The sequence below is a fragment of the Oncorhynchus kisutch genome, linkage group LG22, assembly GCF_002021735.2.
Source record: "Oncorhynchus kisutch isolate 150728-3 linkage group LG22, Okis_V2, whole genome shotgun sequence".
Taxonomy (NCBI): domain Eukaryota; kingdom Metazoa; phylum Chordata; class Actinopteri; order Salmoniformes; family Salmonidae; genus Oncorhynchus; species Oncorhynchus kisutch.
Genome location: NC_034195.2, coordinates 45,142,649 through 45,162,119, shown reverse-complemented (window position 1 = coordinate 45,162,119; position 19,471 = coordinate 45,142,649). Strand labels below are relative to the sequence as shown.

At 43.4% G+C, this 19,471-nt stretch overlaps 1 protein-coding gene across 2 annotated transcripts; it reads left to right on the top strand.

The window, feature by feature from the left end:
- Window positions 1-1,190: 1,190 nt before the first annotated feature.
- On the top strand, window positions 1,191-17,464 carry tes (testis derived transcript (3 LIM domains)). Of its 2 annotated transcripts, XM_031801907.1 has the most exons (8): window positions 1,198-1,433; window positions 8,577-8,662; window positions 9,814-10,384; window positions 10,993-11,347; window positions 11,378-11,967; window positions 14,390-14,605; window positions 14,867-15,025; window positions 16,287-17,464. In XM_031801907.1, the coding sequence occupies exons 1-8, from the start codon at window positions 1,407-1,409 to the stop codon at window positions 16,476-16,478; spliced, it is 2,196 nt and encodes a 731-aa protein (XP_031657767.1). In that variant the 5' UTR covers window positions 1,198-1,406; the 3' UTR covers window positions 16,479-17,464. The 2 variants fall into 2 exon arrangements, with proteins under 2 accessions (XP_031657766.1, XP_031657767.1); XM_031801906.1 differs by having other exon boundaries at window positions 1,191-1,433; window positions 10,993-11,967.
- The last annotated feature ends 2,007 nt before the right edge of the window (window positions 17,465-19,471 follow it).

Below are 19,471 nucleotides of genomic sequence, written 5' to 3'. Positions count from 1 at the left end.
ATTCATAACAAATTTGAATAAAGATGAATACTGGAACAAAAACAACAAACGAACAGTTCTGCAAGGCGCACCAAAAACACTAAACAGAAAATACCTACCCACAAATCCCATGTGGGCAAGAGCTACCTAAGTATGGTTCTCAATCAGAGACAATGACAGACAGCTGTCCCTGATTGAGAACCATACCTGGCCAAAAACAAAGAAATACAAAAACATAGAAAAAAGAACATAGAACGCCTACCTTAGTCACACCCTGGCCTAACCAAAATAGAGAATATAAAGACTCTCTATGGCCAGGGCGTGACACATGACCTTATTTTGTCTAACAATATTTTGTTTTGAAATTATTTTTTCTCTCTCACATGCAAGATTACTCTGCATACCAACTGGCAAAGACAGGGCATACAAAATCATGCCTGCATCGAAAGAAATTACATTTGAATTTATCATGAGTTTGATAAATTACACAAATCATCCCCTTATGATGATTTTATGATGATTTATACCGTTGCCTACATACCCACCTGTTTTGCAGTTTGTCTGTAACACAGTTACACAAGGCCACAAGCTGGGGAACACCCAAGGCCTTCTTTTAAAAGGACAGCGAAACAGATGCACATGACGTAGGATGTCTCTAAACCACATCATTACTACATACTTCCTGCATCTGCATGATAAGTATGTGCAGGTTTAAGATTGGGAGGGATGGCTATATAGTAAATGTAGCTGCTATCCATGACTGTGTCAAGACTCAACCAATCAACCAGAGGGTCGATGTATAATCTGCGTGACAGACACACTATTAATCTCTGTCATAAATGTGAAATGTGTTGCACACGACAGATACATTTCATAAGTGTTAATACCAAGTTGCTGCTCCTCTGTCTAGTATTTGGTCAAATATCCCCCCTAAAACTATCGGCATATTCTGTAAGAGGACACATTTAATTGTAAATAGTATATACATTGACTGTAAACACTAACAACAATAGGCTCATGACTGCCTAATATATTTGCTCCACCAGAACCAATACAACCACACCCAACAAAACAGCATTGAAAGGATGAACCTATAGACTACTGTAGTTCACGTGTTCATTCATTTTGTTTTATTGTTGAGGAGGCCCCCCTTGCTAAACGATGATTGGCTGTCCTGTACTTTATTGGTTGCTCACTCAATTTCAATTGGTCCAGAATTGAAGAACTTGTATAGCGGAAGCCTTTCATAGTAACAAAGCAATGAACGGGACCGTTCCGGAAGAAGTGGTGGCAGAATAAACCCGATAAACTTTCGTTTGTGTTTCTAAAGATAAGTGTCAACGTAAAGTGAGTCCAAGTTTTTGTGTATTTACTTTGAAAGTTTACGGCGGGTCTAAACCAGCATAGCCTACAGCGGGGAACTGAAAATGGAGGTAGAAAAGGAAATCAAGAAGGTAAGTTCTCATGCCTGTGTATAGTTCCAGATAAGACATGGCAACGCCCTTAGAGGTGTATCCTACAAGCTAGTAAAGTCAGCAAGGAGATGGCTCGTTCTGTCTTTATTAAAGCCAGTAACTTTTGCTACATAGACTACCTTTTTGACTGTAAAATACGAGATGTGTTAGCAATATGTAGCCAATTGCTAGAACCTTCGAACTTCTTGCTTCTGTGCAAGGTCAGTTTATCAAATAAAACAAACCCGTAGTTGGTCTAATATGTTTTTACATTGTTCGCATCCTAACCATTGGTGTCGTTCTCTCAATATCATGTTTCAATAATCTGATTCTGAAGGTGAGGACGGACGTCCCGTCTCCCACGCGCGACCACTCATCAATGATACCGGTCTGATGCAGCAGACAGCATCGTTTAGATACAACAAAGCACCTAACTACTACATCGATTGAGTCACTCAATTGTATTTATAGCATTATAACAAAGGACCATTCTCTGTTAATTCAACTGTCAAGAGATTAAGAGAGATTAAGGCATGAGAGTGGAGTGGAGTGGGGGCTCCATGATTCCAGCCTTTATCTGTCAGCTATCATCAAGGTCCACGCGCCTGTACAAAGGGAAAACGTCGCAGTAATGGCCTTTAAGATTCAGTAGATTACCAGCGTGAAGCCGCGATAATTACTAGATCACTAATCATAAATGTGAGACCCCGATAATTGTGTCAAACTGCTAATGACCTTTGATCAAAGAAAACTACTTGTTTTGATTGTCTGCTCGCTAATCTTCAAAGAGTATCAATAATATAACTCTGTTAATGCATTCTGAAGGCATCAAGTTCAAGATGTATTTGGGCCCTTGCTCATAAGATCATCTGGCATTTGAAATTCACAGATTTTCTGGACTGTGGCTACTTTCCCTTGTCAACCTGAGACACCTCATGGCAATGTGTCATTGGTCATGTTCCCTTGATCAAACTTTGCATGCATCAACCAATGGCTGCATGCTACATCATCGACTGACAGATTGCTATCATGATTGCTATATGTGGTTAGCTTTATTTACATGTATGTGGCTCTAGTCCACTCTTATCTATCTTCATTAATCAGTATCCTAAAGGCATCATTATGTCACTAATGGGTTTCTGGGAAGAGAGGCGTCTAGGGTGTTCCTGAGAAGTTTAAGTAAACATTGACAATTTATACTGAACAAAAAATATAAACACAACATGTAAAGTGTTGGTCCCGTGTTTCATGAGCTAAAATTAAAATGTTCTATACGCACAAACTTATTTCTCTCAAATGTTGTGAAATAATTTCCTTACATCCCTATTAGTGAGCATTTCTCCCTTGCTGAGATAATCCATCCACCTGACAGGTGTGGCATATCAAGAAGCTGATTAAACAGCATGATCATTACATAGGTGCACTTTGTGCTGGGGACAATAAAAGGCCACTCTGAAAAGTGCAACAATTCTACGGATGTCTCAAGTTTTGAGGGCGTGTACAATTGGCATGCTTACTGCAGGGATGTCCATCAGAACTGTTGCCAGAGAATTTAATGTTACTTTCTCTACTGTAATCCACCTCCAATGTTGTTTTAGAGAATTTTGCAGTACGTCCAACCGGCCTCACAACCACATGCCACGTGTAGCCACACCAGCCTAGGACCTCCACATCCGGCTTCGTCACCTGCGGGATCATCTGAGACCAGCCACACTGACAGCTGAAACTGTGGGTTTGCACAACCTGAAGAATTTCTGCACAAACTGTCAGAAACTGACTCCGGGAAGCTCATCTGTGTGCTTGTTGTCCTCACCAGGATATTGACCTGACTGCAGTTTGGCGTCGACACCGACTTCAGTGGGAAAATGTTCACCTTAGATGTCCACTGGCATGATGAAGTGGGCTCTTTACAGATGAATCCCGGTTTCAACTGTACCGGGCAGATGGCAGCGTGTATGGTGTTGTGTGGGTGAGCATTTTGCTGATGTCAACATTGTGAACAGAGTGTCCTGCGGTGGGGTTATGGTATGGGCAGGCATAAGCTATGGACAACCAACACTATTGCATTTTATCAATGGGAATTTCAATGCACAGCGATACCGTGATGAGATCGTGAGGCCCATTGTCGTACTGTTCATCCGCCCCCATCTCATGTTTCAGCATAATGCACAGCCCCAGGATGCAAGGATCTGGACACTGAAAAAGCTGAAAATGTCTCGTTTTTACACAGCCTTCATACTCACCAGACATGTCACCCATTGAGCATGTTTGAGATGCTCTGAATTAGAGGTCGACCGATATGTTTCAACGCCGATACCGATTTATTGGAGGACCAAAAAAAGCAGTTTTAAAAATTAAAAAATGTATTTATTATTTTTTTTTATTCATTTTTTCAATTTAATTTATTTGTAATAATGACAATTACTACAACTACTGAATTAACACTTATTTTAACTTAATATAATACATCAATAAAAATCCATTTAGCCTCAAATAAATAATGAAACATGTTAAATTTGGTTTAAATAATGCAAAAAGAAAGTGTTGTAAAAGTGCAATATGTTCCATGTAATAAAGCTAACGTTTGAGTTCCTTGCTCAGAACATGAGAACATATGAGACATGTTTCATATGAGAGTTCAATATTCCAAGGTAAGAGGTTTTAGGTTGTAGTTAATATAGTATTTATAGGACTATTTCTCTCTCTCTACCATTTTGTATTTCATATACCTTTGACTATTGGATGTTCTTATAGGCACTTTAGTATCTCCTCGCTCCTACCTGGGCTCGAACCAGGAACACACCGACAACAGCCACACTCGAAGCATCGTTACCCATCGCTCCACAAAAGCCGCGGCCCTTGCAGAGCAAGGGGAACAACTACTCCATGTCTCAGAGCGAGTGACGTATGAAACACTATTAGTGCGCACCCCGCTAACTAGCTAGCTATTTCATATCGGTTACACCAGCCATTAGGCTGATAGGCTTGAAGTCATAAACAGAGCTGCTGGCAAAATGCACGAAAGTGCTGTTTGAATGAATGCTTAGGAGCCTGCTGCTGCCTACCATCGCTCAGTCAGACTGCTATATCAAATCATGTAATTAACACACAGAAATATGAGCCTTTGGTCATTAATATGGTCGAATCCGTAAACTATCATTTCAAAAACAAAATGTTTATTATATCAGTAAAATATGGAAACGTTCTGTATTTTATCTAACAGGTGGCATCTAAATATTCTTGTTACATTGTACAACCTTCAATGTTATGTCATAATTATGTAAAATTCTGGCAAATTAGTTCGCAATGAGCCAGGCCCAAACTTTTGCATATACCCTTACTCTGCGTGCAATGAACGCAAGAGAAGTGACACAATTTCACCTAGTTAATATTGCCTGCTAACCTGGATTTATTTTAGCTAAATATGCAGGTTTCAAAATATATACTTCTGTGTATTGATTTTAAGAAAGGCATTGGTGTTTATGGTTAGGTACAGTCGTGCAACGATTGCTTTTTTTCGCAAATACGCTTTTGTTCAATCATCCCCCAGTGTTGCATCGATTATATGCAACACAGGACACTAGATAAACTAGTAATATCATCAACCATGTGTCGTTAACTAGTGATTTATGATTGATTTAGTTTTTTATAAGATAAGTTTAATGCTGGCTAGCAACTTACCTTTGCTTCTAATGCATTCGTGTAACAGGCAGGCTACTCTTGGAGTGCAATGAGGCAGGTGGTTAGAGCATTGGACTAGTTAACTGTAAGGTTGCAAGATTGAATCCCAGAGCTGACAAGGTAAAAATCTGTTGTTCTGCCCCTGAACAAGGCAGTTAACCCACTGTTCCTAGGCCTTCATTGAAAATAAGAATTTGTTCTTAATTGACTTGCCTAGTTAAATAAAGATGTAAAAAAAAATTGGGGCAAAATCGGCGTCCAAAAATACAGATTTACTGATTTCCGAAATCGGCCCTATTAATCGGCCATTCCGATTAATCGGTCGACCTCTACTCTGAATCCAGTTCCCGTCAATATCCAGCAACTTCGCACAGCCATTGAAGAAGAGTGTGACAACAGGCCACAATCAACAGCCTGATCAACTCAATGCGAAGAAGATGTTTTGTGCTGCATGAGGCACATGGTGGTAACACCAGATACTGACTGGTTTCCTGATCCACACCCCTAAAGATGCATATCTGACCAACAGATGCATATCTGTATTCCCAGTCATGTGAAATCCATAGATTAGGGCCTCATGTATTTCAGTTGACTGAGTTCCTTATATGAACTGTAACTCAGTAAAATCTTTGAAATTGTTCCATGTTATTTAAAAAAAAAATTTTTTGCTCACTATATATTTTCAGAAGAGAGGAAGCAAGCAAGGCTGTTTGATGGACTTCTGAATACAGAATGAGATGGACACTGCAGAGCCTTACAGTTGAAGTCGGAAGTTTACACACACCTTAGCTAAATACATTTTAACTCAGTTTTTCCACAATTCCTGACATTTAATCCTAGTAAAAATTCCCTGTCTTAGGTCAGTTAGGATCACCACTTTATTTTAAGAATGTGAAATGTCAGAATAATAGTATAGAGATTGATTTCTGCTTTTATTTCTTTTCTCACATTCCCATTGGGTCAGAAGTTTACAAACACTCAATTAGTATTTGGTAGCATTACCTTTTAAATTGTTTAAACTTAGGTAAATTTCCACAAGCTTCCCACAATAAGTTGGGAGACTTTTGGCCCATTCCTCCTGAGAGAGTGGGTGTAACTGAGTCAGGTTTGTAGGCCTCCTTGCTCGCACATGCTTTTTAGTTCTGCCCACAAATATTCTATGGGATTGAGGTCAGAACTTTGTGATGGCCACTCCAATACCTTGGCTTTGTTGTCCTTAAGCCATTTTCCACAACTTTGGAAGTATGCTTGAGGTCATTGTCCATTTGGAAGACCCATTTGCGACCAAGCTTTAACTTCCTGACTGATGTCTTGAGATGTTGCTTCAATATATCTATGTAATTTTTGTCCCTCATGATGACATCTATTTTGTGAGCTGCAGCAGTTGGGATGGTGTTCTTCGGCTTGCAAGCATCCCCCTTTTTCCTCCAAACATGACGATGGTCATTATGGCCAAACGGTTCTATTTTTGTTTCATCAGACCAGAGGACATTTCTCCAAAAAGTACAGTCTTTGTCCCCATGTGTAGTTGCAAACCGTAGTCTGGCTTTTTTTATGGCGGTTTTGAAGCAGTGGCTTCTTCCTTGTCGAGTGGCCTTTCAGGTTATGTCGATATAGGACTCGTTTTACTGTGGATATAGATACTTTTGTACCTGTTTCCTCCAGCATCTTCACAAGGTCCTTTTGCTGTTGTTCTGGGATTGATTTGCACTTTTTACACCAAAGTACGTTAATCTCTAGAAAACAGAATGCGTCGCCTTCCTGAGCAGTATGACGGCTGTGTGGTCCCTTGGTGTTTATACTTGCGTACTATTGTTTGAGTTCTTTTGATTTTCTCATGATGTCAAGAGGCACTGAGTTTGAAGGTAGGCCTTGAAATGCATCCACAGGTACACCTCCAAATGATGTCAATTAGCTTATCAAGCTTCTAAAGCCATGACATTTTTAAAGGCACAGTCATCTTAGTGTATGTAAACTTCTGACCCACAGGAATTGTGATACAGTGAAATAATTTGTCTGTAAACTATTTTTGGGGAAATTACTTGTGTCATGAACAACTTGCCAAAACTATGGTTTGTTAGTAAGAAATTTGGAGTGGTTGAAAAATAAGTTTTAATGACGCCAACCTAAGTGTATGTAAACCTCCGACTTCAACTGTATGTCTGACTCACCAATAGCTAGGCTTCCCTTTCTTTAATCATTTACTATTATTAAAGATGCACTATGCAGATATATCTCCGGCATTTCCTGGTCGATAAAATTCTAATAGTTTGCCTAATTTCACTTAGTGACACAACAAGCAACTATAGTGTAGAATCATTGTACCATCTAAACCTCTGTGAAATATATTTTCCAGAACCAAAAATATAGTATTTTCAGCTGTTTGAATCTTGTGCACCAAACCGAAAGTAAAAGACTCAAAAAAGTAAACTTAAAAATGTGAAGTATAGAAATAGCGCGCAGAACAGATCTACCGCTTCTTAGACTTGCTTTCTATTAGAATGACAGACCTATACTATAACACACATTTATATGTGAAATTTGTCAGGTTGCCAAAAAGTGACCTATTGCAGCTTTAAGTGGAGAAAAGGGGGTGATGGTTAATGTAAATATTATCTACAGGTCACATTCTTATAAGCTCTAGTCTGGCTTGAGCTTGGCATTCCTCTTTAGAGGCCGGCTGCTCATTCCCAAAGGCCGAGGGGGGTTCACTGCTCCACTTTCAGGGCTCCCTGAGCCAAAAACGGCCTTCACCAAACAGGAGAGTGTTTTTGCCTCCCAAATGGCACCCTAATCCCTATGTAGTGCACTTCTTTTGAAGTGTATAGGGAAAAGGGTGCCATTTGGGATGCAACCCTGGAGAGGGGCTCAACCCTGGAGAGGGGCTCTCTTTCAGCATTGTGGATTACTTGACCGTATAAGGGCTCAGACAGCAGTAACGTGCAAGACGGACAACACTGGTGTTTTGAAGTAGAGAAGGTAGTCTGAGTGATACGAATGTGAAGGGGGAAGGGGATTCTACAGTATCCGCTGTGACTATAAACTCTGGAATTAGGCCTATAGCCTAGTGAGTCTTGTTTAGTTGTCAAGTAGCCTAACATCCAAAATAGGCACTGGAGGTAAACTAATCCGAATAGAAGAGAATGCATGCAGAATGGTTGAGAAATTGGGCTGTTGCTTGACTCATCAAATCTGGAATATATCTTTGATTAACGGGACATCAGTTTCTGTTTTTATTTGTTTTATATGCAAATGTCAAGGTGACGCTGTACATCTACAGAACGCTGCAGATTCTGCTAACGAGGGTATTTGAAAAGGCCATCCCAAAAACAATTAAGCCTAAATAGTGACTGCACCATATGAACTTCAGTAAATATCAAGCCCTGGCTGGTATGAAGTAATTTCTAAAGACCACGTACGTCTGTTAATCTAATTAATGTGCTGTGTTCTGTCTGTTTGCAGATGACCCTGGGCCATGAAATTGGCGCTGGGGCGGCGTGTCTGAAATGCAAGGACAAGTGTGAGGGGTTTGAGCTCCACTTCTGGAGGTTTGTACTGTATTGTTGTCTCTGCTGTATACTTATTATCATTTTTCATATATTGAATTCAAGATAATCCAGACTCGATGGGGACAACAACGATGCTTATTTTCTCTTCGCTTCACAACAGGGAAAGCCACAGGCCCTGAAAGCATGTTGCAACCGATCATTGTTGTCTACTATTACAGTTTTTGTGCTCTTAAATTTGAAATAACCTTAATGTCCTACATTACTTTGACTTCCTGTCTGATTTCTGGACTTACAATGCAGTCTTTATCTGGACCAATGCCTCATGAAAATAGGTGTCCCCCACTGTCCTCAAGTCAAGCCAGCATTCCTGCTTCCCCTGACAATTATCCACACTCGGCTAGCTTTCCTGAAGACATCACAACAGGTGCCCCGGTGCCTACTGCAGTGGCCAGTTGCTATGGCAACACCTAACTGCCACAATTCCTTCCGTCTTGGTCAGGCGTGCAGGGCAAGCCCAGTCTGGAAATAAGAACGGAACAGGAAAGCCATTCTGTGTTATTTGATGCAATTTGATCCTAAGGTGACGACATCACTCATCCCACCTTAGCAGAAGTGTGGTGATCTCACTTGTCCACTATCCTGCCTCCCACAACTCTACTTACTCACAAGCTTGTGACTGTTTCCCGAAAGTTATGAATATTTCCTCTTCCATGACCACTGATCTGAAAAGATGTGAAAGCAATAGGGTATCTATCTAAACGCCTGGGCCTTTGACCTGCTTTACGCTATAGGGCAGGTGTATTCAACTATGACCCTATGAGGTCCGACGTCTGCTGGTTTTCTGTTCTACCTGATAATTCATTGCATGCACCTGGTGTCCCTGGTCTAAATCAGTCCCTGCTTAGAAGGAAACAATATATATTTTTAAAAGCAGTTGAGGTTCAGTGATGAGTTTCAGGGCTGTATGGCCTACCTACTGGCCACACGCTGGTTGAACATTGTTTCCACGTCATATCAATATAATGTTATTGAACCAACGTAGAATAGATATTGAATTAAAGTCTGTGCCCAGTTGGTAGAGGTTTTCCTAGTTAGGTGATCATAAAGGAAACCTAAACATTTTTGGTGAGTACTTAGACCCAACCATACGTCTAGTCTAACATATTCCCCATTGACTTTCCCCATCACAGAAAGATCTGCCGGAACTGTAAGTGTGGGCTTACGGACCACGATGTGCAGATGAACTCTGATGATAACAGGAAGGTGGGCAAGCTGTTCGAGGATACCAAGTACACTGGCCTCATTGCCAAGCTCAAAACTGACGGTGTACCCACATACAAGGGCAACCAGGTCACCTTCTCCATCTCTGCCAGCCCCATATCAGGAACCGCTGTTCCATACAGTCCCCAGTCTGCCCACAATGTGCCAGCCAATGCTGGCTATGGTGATGGGGATGGAGCTGGCTATGGGTCCGGGGCTGGAGCTGGGCCTGGAGCTGGCTATGGGTCTGGAGCTGGGTCCGGGGCTGGAGCTGGCCCCGGAGCTGGCTATGGGTCCGGAGCTGGAGCTGGCTATGGTGCTGGGGCTAGCTATGGTGCTGGAGCTGGGCCCGGAGCTGGGGCTGGACCCGCTACCATGCCCAAACCTGGGGCAATCAGAGCCACTGCTGTGTCAGCCAATGTCGTACCTGTCAGGAAGGATGCCGTTCCCCTGAAGTCTGTTACCTACGAGTGGGCTCCTCCAGGGGTGAAACAGCACATGGTAAGGGTATAACAACAGTTTATCTTCAGTAACATAACAGTATATAACTACTGTTTCATAGAATTAGAATACCTATGATAATCCCAGGGTTGAGAACACCGGTCTAGAAGAACCTTGCCAGTATTGATTCCTTGGTTTCTGTAAGGAATGTCATCGTGGCCTAGCAGAGTAAAAAACAAATGTTTTAGGTTGTCTGATTTAACCAGGCTAATCACTAGAAACAGACTGTCCACTAGAGGTCACACTTTGTATCTCTTCATATCCCTCAAGTATGTGTTAAGTAGTGGTAGTTAGGGAGAGGTTGTAAGATGTCCTATAACAACTGGTTGCCTCTCCCAATCTCTCCCTTAACAAGATCATCACAGCAACACAGCTTAATTTTAGTCACGAGCCCAGGGAAGACTGAGTTAGATCTTCACTGCCTCTCTCTGTAGCTCTCTTTTTGTTTTCACTTTCTCTGTTTGTTCCTCTGACTCTTCCTCTTTCCTTTTCCTAATTTTTGTCTGTTTTCTCTCTTCATGTCTTTCCTTCCCTCCCTCTCTCTCTCTTCTCCTCCCTTCTTAACAAAGTCCTAATTCCCTCTCCTTTGCTCTCCAATTGACTGTCAGGCGGTACGCTACATCGAGCTCCTGCCCCCAGAGAGGCGTCCCATAGCGGGCACGGAGGGTGCAGCCTACCGCCGGCAACAGATGGCAGTGCAGCTACCGGAGCACGACCAGGATCCGTCCAAGTGCCATGAGCTGACCCCTGCAGAGGTCAAACAGATGCAGCAGTTCGTCCGCAAGTATAAAGACGAGGCCCTGGGAGTGGGAGACATCAAACTGCCTGAGGAGATGATGGGTCAGGAGGGAGGACCAGGACAGGGAGCGCCAGGCATGGGAAGACATGGGATGGGAGCCCCTGGGCTTCCAGTTGGGGCTGGGGGATCCTTTGGTCCTGGAGTTGGAGCTGGGGGATCCTTTGGTCCTGGAGTTGGGGCTGGGGGATCCTTTGGTCCTGGAGTTGGGGCTGGGGGATCCTTTGGTCCTGGAGTTGGGGCTGGGGGATCCTTTGGTCCTGGAGTTGGGGCTGGGGGATCCTTTGGTCCTGGAGTTGGAGCTGGGGGATCCTTTGGTCCTGGAGTTGGAGCTGGGGGATCCTTTGGTCCTGGAGTTGGAGCTGGGGGATCCTTTGGTCCTGGAGTTGGGCCTGGGGGATCCTTTGGTCCTGGAGTTGGGCCTGGGGGATCCTTTGGTCCTGGAGTTGGGCCTGGGGGATCCTTTGGTCCTGGAGTTGGGCCTGGGGCATCTGTTGGGCCTGGGGCATCTGTTGGGCCTGGGGGATCCGTTGGGCCTGGGGGATCCTTTGGGCCTGGAATTGTGTCTGGGGTAGCCTTTGGGCCTGGAGGTTCTGGTCATCGAACAAGGCTTGGGTCTGGGAGTATACTCGGGCTAGTGGTACAGAGTCCACCTGGGATGGGGGCTGGAGGTTACCCTGGGGCAGGAGAAGGTGGACCAGGAGACATGGGTACTGCTGCCACTGCTGGGGCCATGGGTATTCCGGGAGCCCCTGGAGATCACCTGGCTGGACCCTGTGGACACTATGTAAGTATACTCTCCAATTGAAGTGTGAGATATTATGAATGACTGACAGTGGGTTGTTATCCTCAGATTTGGTCCCCTTCCTTCCTACTGTATGTCTTTTCTCTCTTCCTTCATCATGTATATTGAAGAGAGCCTTTTGATTAGTCACTGTTGGTACATTCTGGTTCCCTGATTTTGATCTCTTTCCAATGCCCTCTCTCCTCATCATGGATTTAAAAGCCCTGAAAGCATATGACCCCCCCTCACTGTCAGACTCACTTCAGACACGTGCCTTTGTGAAGCTACGATTAGATTAGAGAGACTAGAGAATGACTGAACAAGGGAGTGATTTTCTCCGAGAAGCCGTAGATCAACTCACTGAATAAGTGAAGTGTGTGTTGTCAAACTGTACTTCAACTAACTTTCATATGAAGTACAGTGGGGCAAAAAAGTATTTAGTCAGCCACCAATTGTGCAAGTTCTCCCACTTAAAAAGATGAGAGGCCTGTAATTTTCATCATAGGTTCAACTATGACAGACAAAATGAGAAAAGAAAATCACATTGTAGGATTTTAATGAATTTATTTGCAAATTATGGTGGAAAATAAGTATTTGGTCACCTACAAACAAGCAAGATTTCTGGCTCTCACAGACCTGTAACTTCTTCTTTAAGAGGCTCCGCTGTCCTCCACTCATTACCTGTATTAATGGCACCTGTTTGAACTTGTTATCAGTATAAAAGACACCTGTCCACAACCTCAAACAGTCACACTCCAAACTCTACTATGGCCAAGACCAAAGAGCTGTCAAAGGACACCAGAAAACAAAATTGTAGACCTGCACCAGGCTGGGAAGACTGAATCTGCAATAGGTAAGCAGCTTGGTTTGAAGAAATCAACTTTGGGAGCAATTATTAGGAAATGGAAGACATTCAAGACGTGTCCCCCTGCTTAAGCCAGTACATGTCCAGGCCCGTCTGAAGTTTGCTAGAGAGCATTTGGATGATCCAGAAGAAGATTGGGAGAATGTCATATGAAACCATGAAACCAAAATATAACTTTTTGGTAACTCAACTCGTCGTGTTTGGAGGACAAAGAATGCTGAGTTGCATCCAAAGAACACCATGCCTACTGTGAAGCATGGGGGTGGAAACATAATGCTTTGGAACTGTTTTTCTGCAAAGGGACCAGGATGACTGATCCGTGTAAAGGAAAGAATGAATGGGGCCATGTATCGTGAGATTTTGAGTGAAAACCTCCTTCCATCAGCAAGGGCATTGAAGATGAAACGTGGCTGGGTCTTTCAGCATGACAATGATCCCAAACACACCGCCCGGGCAACGAAGGAGTGGCTTCGTAAGAAGCATTTCAAGGTCCTGGAGTGGCCTAGCCAGTCTCCAGATCTCAACCCCATAGAAAATCTTTGGAGGGACTTGAAAGTCCGTGTTGCCCAGCAACAGCCCCAAAACGTCACTGCTCTAGAGGAGATCTGCATGGAGGAATGGGCCAAAATACCAGCAACAGTGTGTGTGAACCTTGTGAAGACTTACAGAAAATGTTTGACCTCTCTCATTGCCAACAAAGGGTATATAACAAAGTATTGAGATTGACCAAATACTTATTTTCCACATAATTTGCAAATAAATTCATAAAAAATCCTACAATGTGATTTTCTGGATTTTCTTTTCTCATTTTGTCTGTCATAGTTGAAGTGTATGAAAATTGATAAATTACAGGCCTCTCTCATATTTTTAAGTGGGAGAACTTGCACAATTGGTGGCTGACTAAATACTTTTTTGCCACACTGTATATGTCCATCACTAATTCTAGAACCAAGCTAGCTTTTCATATTGTGTATATTTATTGTCATGGATACGGTCTCTACCTTTTTTCTCTCTGTCACTCTCTCTCGTTCAATGTCCATATGTTCAAGGAAAATATGCTGGAGTTGAAATGTAGAACAGTCTCACATTTGAGTTGAAATGTATATTCTCAGCAGAGAATACTGTTGGCTAGTGTAGAATGAGGACAGACATTCAACTGGCCACAAGATGGAGCCAGAAGTGAAAATATGAGTGACTCATTTTGAATAGTTTTGTATATTGATTTGCTTAGTTTGGTTTTGAAGCGTGATGAAAAATGTTTCCATCTAAACAGGGTTTTGGTTCATGCAAACCCCTACAGACTGCCTGTCTGTCTTTCTACCCGTCTCTCCCCATATGCAGTTAGTTATTCCAAATGAATTAATATTTGGATTTATGGGAGCTGTCAGGCAGTGTCTTAAATCATAATCATCATTATGCAGTTTAAGTTTATAATGGCATAAAATACCAGGATGAGGCTGTGCTACAGGGCCAATGTTTTAGTGAGGGCATTGCTAACGAAGGTCTTTTCTCTTGTATTGCTCCTTCCTCTCTCCTTCTATCCCCATTCCCCTTCTTCAGTCGTGCCACCAGTGCCAGCTGACCATGCGTCAGGGTGAGCCTGCAGTGTACGCAGAGCGTGCTGGCTATGACAATCTGTGGCACCCAGCCTGCTTCGTGTGCTGCACTTGCTCAGAGCTCCTGGTCGACATGATCTACTTCTGGAAGAAGGGACAGTTGTACTGCGGACGCCACTACGGAGACAGTGAGAAGCCACGCTGCGGGGGCTGTGATGAGGTGAGGGGTTGGGGAGGCAGGGATGAGAGGGGTCAGAGGTGAGCAAAGAAGGGACAGCTGTACCACGGACGCCACTGAGGAGACGGCGAGAAGCCCAGCGGTGGAGGCTGTGATGAGTATATGTTTGAGATCCTTTAAACACATTGTGGAGCAAGAATGTCGGAGCTGGAGTATATTTTTAAATATGAGAGGAAAACTAAAATAATCCTTTCCCAATTCTACCTCCCCACATTAACCTGGTCTGTCTGTGTGTGTCTGCAGCTGATCTTCAGTAATGAGTACACGCAGGCTGAGGACCAGAACTGGCATCTGAAGCACTTCTGCTGCTTTGACTGTGACTGTGTGCTGGCTGGAGAGACGTACGTTATGGAGAACAACAAGCCTGTCTGCAAGCCCTGCTACATGAAGAGCCACGCCGCGGTAAGGAATAAGAGGGAGAGTGTGTGTGTGCGTGCGTGCAGTACGTGGGTGATACCCTGTACAATGTGTATTGTATACATGAGATACAGTTTTAAGTCTGAATTTTACACACACCATAACCAAATACATTTAAACTGTTTTTCACAAGTTCTGCCATTTAATCCTAGTAAATATTCCCTGTTTTAGGTCAGTTAGGCTCACCACTTTATTTTAAGAATGTGATATGTCAGAATAATAGTATTTATTTATTTCAGCATTTCTTTCTTTCATCACATTCCCAGTGGGTCAGAAGTTTACATACACTCAATTAGTATTTGGTAGCATTGCCTTTAAATTGTTTAACTTGGGTCAAACGTTTCAGGTAGCCTTCCACAAGCTTCCCACAATACGTTGGGTGAATTTTGGCCCATTTCTCCTGACAGAGCTGGTGTAACTGAGTCAGGTTTATAATTTGAGGTCAGGGCTTTGTGATGGCCACTCTAATACTTTGACTTTGTTGTCCTTAAGTCATTTTCTCACAATTTTGGAAGTATGCTTGTGGTCATTGTCCATTTGGAAGACCCATTTGCGATCAAGCTTTAACTTCCTGACTGATGTCTTGAGATGTTGCTTCAATATATCCACATAATTTTCCTCCTCATGATTATGATATTTTGTGAAGTGCACCAGTCCCTGTTGCAGCAAAGCACCCCCACAACATGATGCTGCCACCCCCGTGCTTCACGGTTGGGATGGTTTTCTTTGGCTTGCAAGCCTCCCTCTTTTTCCTCCAAACATAATGATGGTCATTATGGCCAAACAGTTCTATTTTTGATTCATCAGTCCAGAGGACTTCTCTTCAAAAAGTACGATCTATGTTCCCATGTGCAGTTGCAAACCTTAGTCTGGCTTTTTTATGGTGGTTTTGGAGCAGTGGCTTCTTCCTTTGCGGAGCGGCCTTTCAAGTTATGTCGATATAGGACTTGTTTTACCGTGGATATAGATACTTTTGTACCTGTATCCTCCAGCATCTTCACAAGGTCCTTTTCTGCTGTTCTGGGATTGATTTGCACTTTTCGCACCAAAGTACATTCATCTCTAAGAGACGAAATGCGTCTCCTTCCTGAGGAGGAAACTATAGTTTGTAGGACAAGAAATTTGTGGAGTGGTTGAAACACTTAGGTTGGAGTCATTAAAACTAGTTTACATAAACTTCCGACTTCAACTGTAACTGTGCTAGATACGTGTGTGTGTTTTAAACAAACATCCCCTCTCTCTCCAGGTGTGTACGGCCTGTCAGAACCCAGTGGAGCCCGAGGCCCAGCGAGTGTCCTACGGGGAGTTCCACTGGCACGCTGAGCCTCAGTGCTTCCAGTGCTCCTGCTGTGCTAAGTGTCTAATTGGAGAGCGCTTCATGGCCATACAGGGAATGCTCTTCTGCTCTGTCGAGTGCAAGAAGAAGACCATGACCTAGAGAAGACCGTGACCGCAGTGTACCGTACAGCAGCTCAATCTTCTCCGGCATCCCGACCACAATCGTAATTTGAACTAAGCCTGGTCTAGAATACAAACAATAGTCTAACAATGAAATTATTAATTAGACTTGACCACAAGAGCTTAGCTAATTATTTTCAGTTTCCAAGTTCCTGATGGGATGGGGAAAATAATGCCTTAAATCTATTGATTCGTCTTCTCCTCTACATCTTCTCTCTACATGCACTGTTTTGTTCGATCTGAGATTCATTTGGTTGGAGTTTTTTTTCAGAACACTTTCCTTCTGAGTTTAAAGCAGCTATGGATGATTCTCAACTCGGTCTACTCAAGTATTTTTTTGGTATTATATCAGGATCCCCATTAGCTGTTGCGAAAGCAGCAGCAGCAGCTACTCTTCCTAGGGTCCACAGAAAACATAACTTGTCTACTAATGTTCTGTACCATGTCAAGAACAGTGTCCTTCTTTGGGTTGTTCTCAAATCCCTCTGCTTTCTTTCTAGAATGTACTACTGAACTCGAAGCAGTATTATGATTAACAATTGCAGTGTAATAGTATTACAATACGTGATACTTTGTGCAGTATTTCTGTTCTGCAGGAAGCAGCCTTTCAGTGTTGGCTATGCAGACTATGCAATGTGACCAACTGATTCTCCCAACCCAGTCCTGGAGAACCCCTGATAACGCAGGCTTTCACAAGTGACATTATTATGGACAACATCACTGAAATGTGAAGGCAGGTGATGTCATATCTTCAGAACATCTTAAAATGATCAGAAATCGTTAAGTAGTTATCTGTACTGTGGAGTCAACTTATCTACTGCCTTCTCTCCTTCCTGCAGTCTTTTTATATTATAATCGGTTTCCCTCGCAGTCTTCACAATAAGTGCCATTGGCTTTCCTTTATTTCTCTTGCACTTTATATTTTATCCTCACACTGTAACAACCTAATAAAGTTTTTTGCAATGATTAGTCTCCTGCTTGGTTCATACTGGCAGACGGGACCTTTAACAGTCAATACTACTAGGGGTGTTAACGACACAACGCTTTGCGTTGCGTTCTTGCATGTGTGCATGTTCTTGCGTGTGTGTTTCCCTTTCCAACATACCTACTTAGCATACTCAATCCCCCTCAGGGACCAGTGTCGCTAGCAGGCTAATGTGGCAGCTACAATACTTCACACGGGTGGAACAGTGAACTCTGACATGGACCCCCACCCACCCACGGGAAAAAGGCTGTGTGACTTCGTTCCACCCACTCTTATGGAAGTGGTGCACAATTCAAGGACGCCCCATTTTTCTCAGGGTCCATTGTCTTTTTTGTGGCAGCCGGCACCAAAACAATGGCTTTCTTCCCCATGCCGTAGTTTCACCTCCACTAGGCTTACAGTCAGTAGTAGGGTGTATCCCTCTCCTGACCTCTACACATACACAGCAACCCCTTGCTATATGCTTTCAATAGCAAGGGAACACCATCTAATGAAGTAGTCTGTGCATAGTTAGGGAGGGGTTTCAATCATTCCCTTATGTCATATTCCTATTGGAATGTGCTTTCAATGTAAATGTACTTTTAATCCATCAGTTTATTTGTCACGTGTGCCGACTACAACAGTGAAATGCTTACTTACAGGCTCTAACTAATGGTGCGAATAAAAAAGGTGTGTGTGTGTGTGTGTGTGTACATACGTAAATAAATAAAACCGTAAAGCCATTTGAAAAGAGTAGCAAGGCTAAAAACAGACACCTGTTAGTCAGGCTTATTGAGGTAGTATGTACATGTAGGTATCGTTAGTGACTATGCATATATCATGAACAGAGTAGCAGAAGTGTAAAAAGAGGGGTTGGCGGGTGGTGGGACACAATGCCGATAGCCCGGTTAGCCAATGTGTGGGAGCACTGGTTGGTCAGTGCAATTTAGATAGTATGAACATGACTGTATAGTTAAAGTGACTATGCATGCATATAAGATAAGCAGAGAGTAGCAGCAGCATAAAAGAGGGGTTGGGGGGGCACACAATGCAAATAGTCCAGGTAACCATTTGGTTACCTGTTCAGCAGTCTTATGGCTTGGGGGTATTGAAGCCCCCAAGCCATGTTGAAGCCTTTTTGTCATAGACTTTGCACTCCGGTACCGCTTGCCATGCGGAAGTGGAGCGAACAGTCTGTGGCTGGGGTCTTTGACCAAGACTAAGGAGATGATTGTAGACTACAGGAAAAGGAGGACCGAGCACGTCTCCATTCTCATCGACGGGGCTGTAGTGGAGCAGGTTGAGAGCTTCAAATTCCTTGGCGTCCACATCAACAAACTAGATTGGTCCAAACACACCAAGACAGTCGTGAAGAGGGCACGACAAATCCTACTCCTCCTCAGGAAACTAAAAAGATTTGGCATGGGTCCTGAGATCCTCAAAAGGTTCTACAACTGCAACATCGAGAGCATCCTAACTGGTTGCGTCACTGCCTGGTAGAGCAATTGCTCGGCCTCTGACCGCAAGGCACTACAGAGGGTAGTGCGTATGGCCCAGTACATCACTGGGGCTAAGCTGCCTACCATCCAGGACCTCTACACCAGGCGGTGTCAGAGGAAGGCCCTAAAAATTGTTATGTTGAGGGATAGGTTGTATTCTGGCACCACCCGGCCAGGTCTCTGACCTCCCTATAGGCTGTCTCGTCGTTGTCGGTGATCAGCCCTACTACCACTGTTGTGTCGTCAGCAAACTTAATGGTGTTGGAGTCGTGCCTGGCCATGCAGTCGTGGGTGAACAAGGAGTACAGGAGGGGACTGAGCACGTACCCCTGGTGAGCTCCAGTGTTGAGGATCAGCGTGGCAGATGTGTTGCTACCTACCCTCACCACCTGGGGGCGGCCTGTCAGGAAGTCCAGGATCCAGTTGCAGAGGGAGGTGTTTAGTCACAGGATCCTTAGCTTGGTGATGAGCTTTGAGGGTACTATGGTGTTGAACACTGAGCTGTCGTCA